This window comes from Euprymna scolopes, chromosome 6, assembly GCF_053919585.1.
Source record: "Euprymna scolopes isolate OS-2025 chromosome 6, ASM5391958v1, whole genome shotgun sequence".
NCBI lineage: Eukaryota > Metazoa > Mollusca > Cephalopoda > Sepiida > Sepiolidae > Euprymna > Euprymna scolopes.
This window is the reverse complement of record NC_136487.1, coordinates 74,540,885-74,555,660: the sequence shown is the minus strand read 5'-3', so window position 1 is coordinate 74,555,660 and position 14,776 is coordinate 74,540,885. Positions and strand designations below refer to the sequence as shown.

At 33.5% G+C, this 14,776-nt stretch overlaps 1 protein-coding gene across 2 annotated transcripts in view; it reads right to left on the bottom strand.

Moving 5' to 3' along the window:
* Window positions 1-14,776, bottom strand: part of LOC145277702 (uncharacterized) — a 53,040-nt gene that overhangs the window by 21,764 nt on the left and 16,500 nt on the right. For both annotated transcript variants that reach the window (XM_080129396.1, XM_080129397.1), the window contains exons 3-6: window positions 12,525-12,655; window positions 8,179-8,318; window positions 4,264-4,379; window positions 1,925-2,049 (exon numbers count right to left, since the gene is read on the bottom strand). In XM_080129396.1, coding sequence (XP_079985522.1) covers window positions 1,925-2,049; window positions 4,264-4,379; window positions 8,179-8,318; window positions 12,525-12,655 — 512 coding nt within the window. The remainder of the gene's footprint in view (window positions 1-1,924; window positions 2,050-4,263; window positions 4,380-8,178; window positions 8,319-12,524; window positions 12,656-14,776) is intronic.

Below are 14,776 nucleotides of genomic sequence, written 5' to 3'. Positions count from 1 at the left end.
TGAGATGAAGTTGAGGGAAATTCTACTGTTACTAACCAGAAAAGTATTACCACTGCAGACCAACAGAAATGTCCATCAGACATGTATAAAGTGTGATGACGTATGAAAGTGAACTCCTGACCAGGAAGGATTGAGGACATGAGCTGCATAGAGAGAAATGCTATGAAAATGATACAATGGATGTGTAATGAGAGTTTTAAAGTCAAACTCTGATTTGATGATATCTGAGAAAAATTAAATCTGGAAATTAAGGTAACAAAACTTCCGTATGAAATAAATCTTTAACGAGAGCATCTTTAGAAGCACCAAGAACTTCAAGCAGTTCTAAACAAAACACACATGCAGACCTCGAAATTGCACCAGTTTGATGCACAGAATTTTAGTTGAAAAACTAAGATATTTACTATAACGAACCCGTTTTTTTGTTTTTACATTTTTTATGAGCTATTCAGTCCAGTGGTGTGGAGATGTAGAAGCCCACATTAAATATGAAGAACTTATGGTGCTTATACTGATGAAAATTGATTATAGTCAGCTAATATATTCCTAACTTCTGGCGTTGTGCTACAGGAAGCAATGAGAAGGCAAATTAGTTCCTTCACTTTTATTGTTCTCCAGTATTTCTTTTGTGAAGTGATTTATTGAAATAAAATATAAGAAAAAGACATTGAAAAATATAAAATAGAGATTCGCAAAAACATACAGATAAAAATAATTAGTTTTTATTTGCACTTTTAATAACAAAATTAATAAGTTTTTATTTGAAATTTTATAAGAAATGTTTATGAAATCATGAAAATAAGTTTTTTATTTGAATATATATAATAAATATACATTTATGAAAGTATGAAAATAAAATTTAAATTAAAATAAAATTTCAAATATTATGAAAAAAAAAACAAAAAAAAACAAGCCTATCTAAAGCATAATATTCCCAAAATAATTTTATAAGATTTTCAAGGGTTTTCAATAATTCTTAAAAAAAAAAAAAAAAAAAAAAAAAAAAATTCAATAATTCTTAAAATAAGACCGAAAAAACTTTTCAATGATTCTTAAATAAAAAGAGAATGATCAGAAAAATGTAAGAAAAAAAAAAAAAAAGAGAACATGCACAGGAGAGATATAGGCATGAAAAAAAAAAAAAGCAAAGAAACTGATTGGCCTTGTCACTGCTCCCGGTAGCACTATGCTGAAAGTTAGGAAGTAATAACCTAAAATTGTATTCCAAGTAAAGTCTCTGATAAGCTTACATATGCAAAAATAAGTATTCTCACCAAAAATAAGGAAAAATTATTGAAGAAAATTTTAATTAAAAATAAAAATTAGTTTTCGTATTTTGCTGATCCGACATTCATTATTTCTTGGTTCAATAACAGACTGATTTATCTGCCCTTGTTTTACAGAATTTCTGCTCTTGTCAATGGCAGTTCAGCAAAAGGATGAAACTGATTTTTATTTTTAACTAAAATTCTACTCAATAAATTTTTCTAATTTTTAGTGTAGATATCTACTTTTGTCTGATATGTACGCATATCAAAGAGTTTTCTTGTTAATTTATTTGTAAATGCGATTTTCACCTGTGCACCATGTACATGAATATAAAGTAGTAGCATTCTAGTATTTGTGTGTACAATATTTCTACAGCCAATATCACTGGACCGATCATGATCAAACCTGACATTATGATGGTCTCTGACCTAGGGATGGTGCACACCATTTTTCAAGGTGAAGATCAAAGGTTAAGGTCATATTTAGTGCAGCACTTACAACATCCACTAACTGCAAGAGTGCCCACAAAGCAGGTACCCGAGCGTACAGCAAAGTCCCACGTGAAGCGTTGGTACTTTTGCTAGTACTATACAAGCATCAGACTTACTGTAATTAATGACTCATTTTAGCATTTAGTTTTTGATTTTCTATTTACCTTGTTGTGTTTGGATGTATTCGTCATCATGGGCATACTATGGCGTTTCTTTTGTTGTTGCTCAATAAGAATGTGTTGGTAAAGATTTAAGAGATGATGGCAGTCAGTCATTTTGCAAAGAGTTTCTGAAAAAAAAAAAAAACAACCTTTATGATGAACTCCTACATAATATTGCAAGAACATGCTGGAATCTTTATAAAAAAAAAAGAAAAAGAAAAAGAAAGTAAATATTCTACAACAATGTTTCTTAAAGTTTCACAAGAATAAGAAAAGCAAATGCATTTTTTTCTTGTTTAATTTCCATATGTAACGTTTATTTTTGTTTTTTTTTCAATTTTCTTATCAGTTTGTTCAAGCTGGGAATGCCAAACATTCACTCGCTTTCTCATATATTCCAATCAAGAGATCTTTTTAAGATTCTGATTGTTCCTTTAAGTGCAATTATTTGAATCTCTCTTGCACTTGGTTTACCGGGTATATTTGCCAGATAGTTTTTTAAATTTGCTGAACTGCCATTGACAAGAGCAGAGATTCTGTAAAGCAAGAGTCCAACAGAATGATTTATCATGATCTTCCTAAGATTCCAGTTTCTTTTCATGTGTCACAAACACACACACACACACACTGTAATCTCTTCAGCATCAGACAAAGCCAAACTCTTTGCAGCTAATTCTACCCTATGCCATCATGGCCGCCAACTCCCTCTATTTCCTCTTGTATTTGAAAGCATGCTATGCAACATACAAATATCTGTACGTGATGTTGCCAAGCTAATCAAAAATCTTGATTCCAGTAAAGCAACTAGCCCTGACAGCATTCCAATTATAGTGCTGAAAAAGCTTCAACCAGAACTAGCTCCCATACTTACAAAGCTGTTTAAGTGTTGTCTTAAGGAGAAATTCTTCCCAACACCCTGGAAAACCTCATCAGTATGCCTCATATTTAAAAATTCAAGTTATCGGTTATCGCCCTCTCAATACAGACCAATCAGTCTCCTGTGCGTCATAAGTAAGTTGCTGGAATCTCTTAAACTGAGAAGTAGTCAACCATCTCAGCAAAAAATAATCTCTTCAGGGACATGTAATATAGTTTCCGTTTTGCTAGATCTATAGCAAATGTGATGTTATATCTCATAGGATTAGCAAATCTCTTGACAGGCAATTGCTCTTGACATATCAAGGGCCTTTGATAGAGTATAGCATAAAAGTCTATGCCACAAGATCTCCAGCTATGGTATAGCTGGAAATGTCTTAATTATTAAATCATTTCTCTCTGATAGGTTCATAAGAGTAGTGGTTGATGGGCAGAAATCAAAAGCTCTCAGTATTAATGCTGGAGTCCCTCAGGTGTCCATCATGGCTCAACCCTCTTCCTGATCTACATTAATGATTTTCCAAATCACATCCTTACATCATTCATAGACATTTATGCTGATGGCACTACCGCCTATAGCAACACTTCAAAGGCCGTAAATGACCAAGAGCTTTCTGATTCTCTCTCCTCTGATCTTGAGCATGTGGTGCAATGGGGAAAAGGGTGGTTAGTTAATTTTAATGCATCTAAAACCAAGCTTCTATCTTTCCATCATTAATACTTTGACCCATTCTGGCATCAATTGAAATAAAATGTTTTGGTAGGTGAGTATGAGGATCGAACCCGAACCCTTGAGGCAACGTTGGAAATGAAAGTGTGAAAAAATGACGTACGACGTTAACCACTGGGCCACGGAGACATACAATAGAAATACATTTGAATTTATTTATTTAACTATTAACAACAATAAAAGTTAACTCTGCTGCTTCTATTTGACCTAATTATTGAGGTCAAATAGAAGTCACGCAGTTAACTTGGGTTTGTTTACCCAATTTTGATTGATTAGCAATTGTCTGATATGAGAGGAGTTTGTCCCCACATTGATCAAAGCTGATTGCTTCTGGAAGTTTCCTGGCACGATCCCGAGAACATTGTTTTAGTTTGAATTAGTTTCGCTTTTTATACGAAAAAGCCCAATCAACACGCGAGAAGCCAAAATAGCAATAATTTTGTAAAAGTGGATGTAAATAAATCTATACGCTACGCACTTTCCCAAATCCTAGATATTATTATCTAGAGCCTATATAAACAGTTGTAAGCAATAGTAATGACCCCGGGAGCGTGTGCGAAAGAAGCCTTTGCGAGACATACACGAAATGGTCACACACATTTTGCCTTTTATATATACAGAAGACTAGCGAGACATACAGAAAAAGCGAACACAGATACATACATACATACATACATTTTCGCTTTTATATATATAGATAATTAGGCTCAAAGAAAAAACAAAATGTTTAACTTACGCTTGTGCTCATCGGACAACAATTGAACTTGGTCAGTCAACTCACTGACTCTTTTCTTGTAGTCTTCTCGTTCTTGGCTTAATTTTGAGATGGCATCTTCACGTTGTTCACCAGCTCTAGAATGAAGAAAAAAAAAAAAAAAGAATAATATTGAAGAATTGTTTCAGGAGATATATATATATATATATATATATATCATTCAAATACTACAGTGTTTGAATATACTGTTAAGTGGCAGTTTTAGTCATTTAACGCTCCACCGCTTTCATTTTTCGACCAAATTTCAAACAATACTTACAGTTTATAGATCACCTCAGCTATATTGTGAAAAAAGTTTTTTTTTCAATTTTCATTCAGTAAAACAAAAGTTATGAATTTACTGATATTCAAAATCATAAAAAAAATGTTAGGTTAGCGACGCTTTTTATGACTGGTTACCATAGCAACCACATCACTTCAGTGACTATTGTTGCTACCAATTCACCGCTCTAGCGAAAAGAGAAGTAACAAGTGAAGCAGACAGAATGAAAGCATGAAAGGGAGATAATTAGAGGGATTTTATTGACTGCAGGCAAGTGCCATACATCGTTATTACATATATGCATGTTATGTATAGGGGGAGGGCAAAAAATAAGACAAATTAAAATAAGTGAATTTACTGGAAGCCTGGAAAAATCATGGATTACAATGGAAAAATGTGAGCATGAAAAGTAATATGGTTAAGCTTAAACATGGAAAAGTAAAGGACTAGTTAAAACTGGAAAAGAAAAGGACAAGGAAACTTATATGCAGCAACCCCCACTCCCAAATTACAAAAATATAGTCATGTAAAGTTAAAGCAATAAATAAGAAGTAATCAGAAACCTCTGCTATTCCATAAGGGTATCTCTTCTGCCAGTTTAACTTTGCAGATGATGATATATTAAAAAGTACACATGCCATAAGAATTGGAGAAGATGTTCATTTCTAAATACCATTAACACTTTGTTAGAGATTTCACTGTTTCTTCATAAAAGCAAAATTTGAAAAATCAAATATTGAATTTCAAGTAAAACCAATGGTATCTTTAACTGTCATGTCATAGTAATGAACATATCCAAAAATTACAAAAAACAATAAGACAAAAAATGAATTATTCATGCAAACAGTTTCGTAATTGAGTTTTACTAAATTGGCCTAAGATTTTCAAAGTTTTCAGAAAATAATTATCTCCTTCGTTATGATTCAAACTCTCCTGTTTATTTATTTATTTTAGCAAAACTCAATTTTTGCCATCTTCGAAAAATTGTTTTCATTAGTAATTAATTTTCTACCTATCGTTTTTCAAAATTTTTGGATATATTCATTATTGCGACATAAAAATTAAGAGAGCAAGTAAAGAATAGAGACCCCGTAGCAGAAGATGACAACCGACTCACATTTCAAGTGGCACCGGTGGTTCAGGCTTGACATTGCCGTTGGTTGTTTGTAAACATGTCAGATAACAGATATAGTCGAATGTTCATGAGCAAAATTTTTTAAAATATATTTACAAAACTTTTTAAAGTTTAAAAGAAAAAAATATATATCTACAAAAACATTTTTTTTAATATTAAGTATTTACAAAACTCTAAAGGATTAAAAAAAAAAAAACTTTTCTATTTACACAAAGCTTTTTAATGTAAGTAACAAAACAAACGTATTCAAACAAAATATATTTAAATAAATGGGCGTTTCTGAGTGAGTTTTTTTTTAAATATATTCACACAACTTTTACAAACGACCAATGCCAATATCAAGGTCGAACCAGCGGTGTCACTTGAAATGCGTGTTGGTCGATCATCGTCGTCGTCTTCTGCTATAGGGTCTCTATTCTTTACTTTGTCCCAATTAAGTAGATACTATTGGTTTTACTAGAAATTCAATATTTCGATTTTTTTAATTTGCTCTTATAACGAAGAAGCATCAAGATTTCTCAAGACTGTATTTTTTCAGAGAGAGATAAAAACTTGTAGTAGAAGGCTAACATTTTAATAACACATAGAATAAAGATCAAAAGAAATAAGTAAATCAGCAGAGTAAAATGCAAAAAAATAAATATTTGTACTATTTATTCAGACCAACACGTGTCTTTATGTTTTTGAATTTTTTCAGATGAGAATTGATAATTTGGATTGCTATTTAAAAGGTTCCATTGGAAATTCTGTGCAGATTCTCTGAGTTTGACAAGATACACCTCAAAAAGGTCAGAAATTACATCAGCTGAAACATTGTGCAATAACACTCCAGATGAAAGCAGTAAATAAAAAAAAAAAAAAGTCTTTATACGTAATCATGAAACAATATTTTAAAATCAGATTGCTTAAATAGATTGAATAAAATATAATTTTTTCCCCCATGAGTCATCTCATCAGATTATCTTGAATTCCTGTATTCATTTCAATCAATATAAATAAAACAGTAAATGCATGTGTCTTCTCATACTACTAGTCATGTAGCACGGAAATCAACAGGAGATAGTAATCATACACCAAGGATGGTCTATAATGAGTAAAATCTTTGTTTGGATGGATGAATAATGCATAAGGAAATTTTGTGCATGCAGAAATTCATTTAAAGCTTAAAGTGGTTTAATTTTAAATCTTTCTAGTCCATCTGTTGATAGCTCAAATAGTAGGTAACACATCTGGAATGATAAATGTTTTGGTTCAGATTCTAGATGATGGCACAGAAGTCATTTTTTTTTTAAAATATAATATTCAATAGAGAATTGGCTCTCTAATAATATGAAATCTGCATCAATTAAAATATATTAAGGCATATTTTACAAGTTAGAACAGGAACAAAATCTTTATGATTTATACCAATCATACGTATCAAATTCACATAAAATATGCACATAGATTAAGAAAAAAATGCCTCACACTCATTGAGCTCAGGTTAAATTGTTTAAAAATCATGAAAAAGTGAATTTGCAAAGATAGTTGATTTCTTTAAACAAAGACAAAATCTAAAATTAGTCTTTCAATTCACTATGTATCCCTCCTCTCTTTCTCACTTCCACTTTGGGTTAAATGTTAGTAATACTTGTGGTGATATTTCCTATTCTCTAAAATAGATAATTTCAAGTTTCTGTTTAATTTTATTATCTTTTAAGGGGGCAAAAGAGAGATAGAGACTATAAAGATAAGAGCAAATGAGAGTGTGTAAAGAAGAGAGGGTGAGAGTAAGAGATATACTTAGTAAGAAATGGGTGATTTGGTGAGTAGATCATAAAGTTTTTTTTCAAAGATAATCAGTCCCAAAATCAAGGAATATATTAAGTATTTTGTAGGATTAAAATATAGAAAAATAGCTTTCGGAATCCAAAGAGTGATTAGCGCAGCTTTAATATAAATAATAACAGATAATACTGTAATATTGAAATAAATGTTATTGGTTTAATAACCACTCAAAAATGACCAACAGACAAAGCATAATCATTAGCATATTTATTCATCAACTTAAAGATTAAATGGTAGAGTAGAAGCCGCTGGATATATGATACTTTAAAGTCTGTGTTAGAAGACACATTTTTATTTACCTCTGAAACTCACGGCTAACCCTCTCTACCCCGAAGGCCAATAACTCTCCATTCTCTAGGTTAAGTGAAATAACTTCTTTTTTTCTTTTAGGTATCCCTAACAAATACTAAGATTTTTTTGTCATTAACTGGAAACTGTATCTAATGTGATTAAAAAACAAAAACAAAAAAATCTCAACAAGAATGGTATTCTTAATATGCAAGATGTGTCCATCTAATCTGAAAGTTTCATGATGAAAAATGCTATTTCAAACTTAAGTGTAATAGAACGACCAATTAACAAAGTCTAAATGTGAGAAGAAATAGTTTTTTTTTTATTATTATTTTAAAAACAAACAAATAAGCCAACTTACTTTGCTAATTCCTGGATGAGATTTGCAATTCTTAACTTGTCCTCATGGCATAAATCTTTGAGAAATACCTTCTTGGTCTCTAAGGAATCAAAACTGACTGATCTTTGAGATCCACTTTGGCTTCCCGTGCAGTTTTCATTCTGAGACAAACAACAAGTATATAAAATTAAAACATTTTTTAATATAAAAAGCTGGACTTAAAAGCAAAATAAAATATACAGTGTATCACAAAAGTGAGTACACCCCTCACATTTCTCCAAATATTTAAGTATATCTCTTCATGGGACAACACTGAAAAAATGATTTTTTGACACAATGAAAAGTAGTCCATCTGCAGCATATATAACAGAGTTAATTTATTTTCCCCTCAAAATAACACAAAATATAGCCATTAAATAGCTAAATCCTTGGCAAAAAAAGTGAGTACACCCTTTACGAAAAGTTGTCAATATTAAAATACAACATGTCAACTCTCAATATTTTGTGTGGCCACCATCATTATCCAAAACTACCTTTACTCTCCTGGGCATTGAGTTTACCAGAGCTTCACATGTAGCCACTGGAATGCTCTTTCACTCTTCAATTACGACGTTGCGGAGCTTGTGGATATTTGGGACAGCGCACCTCCACCTTCTGCTTGAGGATGTTCCAAAGATGTTCTATTGGGTTCAAGTTTGGAGACATGTTTGGCCAGTCCATCACCTTTACTCTCAGCCTCTTCAGTAAAGCAGTGGTTGTCTTGGATGTGTGTTTTGAGTTATTGTCATGCGGGAACATTGCTCTGCGACTCAGTTTCTGGAGGGAGGGGATCATGCTCTGCTGCAGTATTTGACAGTACATGTTGGAGTTCATGTTTCCCTCAATAAAAGGTAACTTTCCAATATCTGCAGCACTCATGCAGACCCAAACCATGGCATTCCCACCATCATGCTTGACTGTAGGCATGACACACTTATCTTTGTACTCCTCAACTGGTCACCGCCACATGCTTAAAGCCATCAAAACCAAACAAATTAAATTTCGTCCCATCAGACCATAAGACATGGTTCCAGTAATCTATGCACTTTGTTGACATGTCTTCAGCAAACTGTTTGCAGGCTTTCTTGTGTATTGCCTTTAGAAGAGGCTTCCTCCTGGGGTGATAGCAATGAACACCAATTTAGTGTGCAGCGTATGGTCTGAACACTAACAGGCTGAGCTGCAACCTCTTTAATCTCTGCAGCAATGTTAACAGCACTCCTATGCCAATCTTGTAAAGAAAGCATTTGGATGTGATGCTCAGCATGTGTGCTCTGCTTCTTTGGATGACCTACCCTGTGTCATGCCTACAGTCAAGCATGGTGGTGGGAATGTCATGGTCTGGGGCTGCATGTGTGCTGCAGGTATTGGAGAGTTAACTTTCATTGATGGAAACGAACTCCAACATGTACTGTCAAATACTGCAGCAGAGCATGACCCCCTCCCTCCAGAAACTGAGTCACAGAGCAGTGTTCCAGCATGACAATGACGCAAAACACACATCCAAGACAACCACTGCTTTACTGAAGAGGCTGAGGGTAAAGGTGATGGACTGGCCAAGCATGACTCCAAACTTGAACCCAATAGAACATCTTTGGAACATTCTCAAGCAGAAAGTGGACTCTGCTCTTTTAAAATGCTGGATGATCTTAGCCACTGTGCTGCAGCTCAGTTTTAAGGTATAAGCAATCTTCTTGCAGCCTTGGCCATCTTTATGTAGTGCAACAATACATTTAAGATCCTCAGAGTTCTTTGCCATGTGGTAATGTTGGAACTTTCAGTGACTGGTAAGAGAGTGAGAGCTGCACTACAGATTTGAATACACCTGCTCCTATGAACACATGGTAGAGTTACACTAATGAGTCATATGATATTTTGGAGGGGGGGGGGAAAAAAAAAGAAAAAAAAGCAATACTCAATTTAGACATTTAGGAGTGTATTTTTTTTTTTTTTAGAATTGTACTCACTTTTTAGGGGTGTACTTATTTTGTTGCCAGGGATTTAGCTTTTAATAGCTATATTTTGAGTTATTTTGAGGAGAAAATAAATTAACTATTATATATGCTGCAGACAGACTATTTTTCATTGTGTCAAAAAAATCATTTTTTCAGTGTTGTCTCATGAAGACATACTTAAATATTTGAAGAAATATAAGGGATGTACTCATTTTTGTGATACACTATATCTATAACATTATGGAAGGAAAAAAAAAATTATTAAAAAAAATAAAAAATAAGGCTAGTCTGAATCAAGTATTGATATGTCAGACAGATTGATATTTGAGCCCGACTTTGAAAATCTGACATAATATAATTGTTAGATTTTAGTGTAAAAAGAAAAAAAAAATGAAAGCACAAAGATTGCTAGGTTTTGTTGTAACAATTAATTTATGTATCTGAAGAAAGTCTTGTAAAATTTCTTTTTTTTATTGTTTTGTTGCATGGAGAATCAAATTCAGACAATTAGCAAAAACCATCTGGCTACAACCAGTATAAATAATTTCCCTTTCTATACCTAAAATTATACTTAACTTCCATGAAAAAAAATTTCTTTCTAAGAACTAACTGTCTGTGGAACACAATTTGTCTGTGTTAAAGCTTTTGAATAAAAATTCTTCGGAGATACTAGACTTAAATTTGATGACTACATAGCTACTGGAAAGGTTTTTTTGTTTTATGGCATATCAACTTTTTGGGGTCATTTAAATGCCAAATCCAGTAATTTTGGAAAAGGTTTTATGCTTAAAGTATTTTATATATTATTGATCCCCTGACAAAAGGAGGGTGGACCTGTAAATTCATCCTTGTTCATTTGTCTGTTCGTCTGTCCACACTTTTCTCAATAATTACGCCTTGGAATTTTTTGAAATTTTGCACAAACATTATACATGATAGGAGTAAAAAAAAAAGTAACAGAACAGATTTTCTGGGAAAACTCTGGTTGCCTTCCTAGGGGTGCCTTTTGGGTTAAAATAGCTAATATCGACATTTGTGCTCATTAAAAAAAAAAAAAAAAAAAAAAAAAAAATCGATGCCTTGGATTTTTATAACACTTTCTAAAAAGTTGTAACTAACTGATTTCTATATAATTTTGTTTGTCTATACTTCACAATAACTCTTGGGTATGCTCCAGGGGCTCTTTTAGAACTAAAAAGCACTCCATTTTGGGGACTATTTTACCATATTTGTCAAAATTTTTCCGTGTATATTTATTTAGCAATTTTGCTTGGTGCTGAACTCAAATTTAAATTGGAGACTTTTGGGGTTAAATGGAGGGGGGGCAAGTGATGGATTTAGTCATTTCTTTTTTTGCATGGTGTAGAACTCAAATTTACATATGTTAAGGCCTAAAACTGCACTGTCTGGAGAGCTTTATGATTATTGTTCATTTCCAGTTGCACCTTCTCATGTTCAGAAGGTTTTTCTCAATAATAATAATGTTATTTAGAAAAGCCTTTCTTAACATAGGGAAGGGATATCCTTTACCTATTCTGTATTTTTACCTAACAATTTAACAAATAAAAGATACTGTTAAAAAAAAAAAAATAAATAAATAAAAATAATTAAAAGTGAAGGAGCAATTAAAATGAAGTGGTAACAGTAATTGTAAAAATAACCAAGAGTCTTTTTAGATTGAAATATATGTGGACTTAAATTGACTACATTTAAGACATAGTTTTCAGGAGACAGTCAGTCAGAGAAGGAGACAGGAACTTAGATGAACACATTGTCAGTTTTACAAGAGATGCCACAGAGACTATCATCCCGCAAGAGCTTTGCCTCTGTCACAGGCCTCGAACGAACAACATCGATGTCCTTCAACTTGGGTTGGTGGAATGAATTCGTCAAACAGCAAGGCCCTTCCAGCATCAAAAAGGACCTCTCAGCAGTCTCTGAACTTCCATGGAAAGAGTGAGTAACACTCAATTGGGCCTGAACGAAAGTTGTCAAAACATGAAATAACCTGCACAAGCGAGACCATGTACAGGACAATCTGTGTCCTTGAGGTGCCGACAAGCAGAATATTGCACATCCTCACAGACTGTGCCCTAAGCAAGAAATACTCTGATGTGGACCTGAAGGATAGCTGAGACGCCACCCAACAATGGATCTTGAGATAGAGTGAAATGCTATGATGACAAGATGGAAACAGATCATGGACAGATCAGGGGGGGGGGGGGCTCTCAGACACTAAACATTTTTATTTTTTTCAACTCAAAGAGAATAAAGCAATCATTGGCAGAATGAGTAAATAAGTTGTAAAAATAATGAAGCTTTTTTTTTTAATTTGAAAAAAAATTTTTTTTTTAAAAGTAGGATAAAACTTACAGATTCGTTTGATGAATGTGATATGTCTTTTACAACGTGCTCTGATGAAATAGTTGAAGACTTGGGTTGCACTTTGTAAGGCTGCCACTTAAGCTTTTTGGATTTTTTACTGTTACAAGGATTGTTAACACCTAACAATATAAGAAGGTGGAAAAATATTAAAAGAAAATAATTAGCAAAGAAAAATGAATTCATGCAATAATTTAAATCAAAATTTAAAATGGAAAAAAAAAAAAATTAGAAATTAGCAGGTTAAAAAAAATTTACCGGTAATTCTGAACTGGACCTTTCCCAAAAATTAACTTATGATAATAAAAGACACCTAAAAGAAGGATGGAGAGAACTATGGCCAGAATCTTGTGAGCAGGACAAAATATTCTCTTAAATCATTATCATATCCACGTTATTGTTTTGATTTCCTTTGGTCAGAGTCTAACATTTTCTGGCAGCTTGCAATCCAAGCTTATCACTCTTGAAGATGGATTCCATTAAAATTCCATTGTGGAAAATTTGAATGCAAACCAACAAGATATTTGTTGCTGGTTTATATCATAGTTTTCTTGGTTTGTACCACTTCCCTCTGGTCTTTCAAATTGAGGTTTCTACATTATATATATATATATATATATATATATACACACACACACACAGGAATCACTCTCAACATGACTGAACCAGTTTAGTGAACTGATTGTCAGGAACTTCAAGCTTTGGTATATTCAATCTTGCTAACATATTAGATGTCAATCCTGATTTGACCAAAAAGACAAAGTAGGGAACACGGACCCCAATTAACTTCAACGCAAAGACAGAAACAAAAGAACCGATTTCAATTGACACTGGTTTGACCTTGACCTTAGCACACACCTCTGTAAACAATAAGAGTGCATTTTTTTATATATTTACACAACTCTAATTTTTTCTTTTTTTTAATTACATTTTCACTCCAAACAAGACACATTGCCACTTTCGTGTAGGGGGCTACTATCAGGGGCAGCAACTACTGGGGCACTATGTTGGGATTTGGGCGGCAAGATGTTGGTTCACGTTACACTTGAACTTCTGCATGTCAGTACAGTTGGGGAAGCAGGGACCTGGAATGGAATTCCAAAGTCTAGCGGTTCTGGGGAAGAAACTACTGGAGTAGAAAGATCTTTTACATCTAGGGATCTCTACTGCATGGGGGTGGGATTTAGCTGCCTGTCGGGTTTGTCGAGGGTGTCTACGTCGTGGGGGCACAAGTGTCTGCAGTTCGTCAAAGCATTCACCAGTAAAATACTTGTAGAACAGGCAGAGGGATGCAACGTTTCGTCGATGGGACAGAGGCTGAAGCTTAGATGCTAGTTCAGGGCCTATCAGATTGGCGACTCTCTTTTGAACCTTGTCTAGGAGCAAGAGAATAGCAGCAGATGCACCATCCCAAATGTGACAGCAATACTCCATACATGGGCGAATGGTGGCCTTATAGAGGTACAGGATACTTTCAGGTGTCAGTAGTTTTCTAGCACGGTAGAGAGATCCTACCTTCTTCGCAGCAGCCCTGGCAATGTTTTCAATATAATTGTTCCAACTCATGTTTCCTGTGAACGTTAGGCCAAGCAGTTTGAAAGATGTACTCTCAGATAGGGAGTCACTGGCCATTGCTATTGGTGGCAGAGAAAGTTTCTTGTAATTATTGAAGGAAACAAGTTTAGTCTTGGCAGCATTGAATGTGACCATCCATTTTTGTCCCCATTCCACTACAGATTGGAGGTCATCCTCTAGTGTTTTTGCCATTTCTTTAGTTATAGCTTGGATTGATGTTTCTATTAAAAAAAGTAAAAACGAGTTGTATTATTTATTTGCGACAAAGACTGATTTTTATGTAGAGTGCATTTATATACTTAAAAAAAAAAAAAAAAAAAAAAAAAAAAAAACAACACCTTTACTCTTCAAAAATACACTCTACATAAAAAAATATCAATCTTGGTTGCGAAAATTTGTGAAGCCTTCACAAACATCTGAACAAGTCAGTTATTTTATATTTGTTTCTGACATTAAAAAGTTGGGTTTAAATAGTTTTAAAAATTATGTATTTTTTCAAAACTTACTTGTTGCTTATATTTCTCATTTTATTATGCACAAATATTGATGCAGTCTAGGAAGATTTCTCCTTCACTGACTGCCGACAGAAGAGATCAGCGTTCTTGTTTCTTAATTATAACATTATTTATGAAGGCTGACAGCAATGCAGGAAAAAAAATGGAATTGTG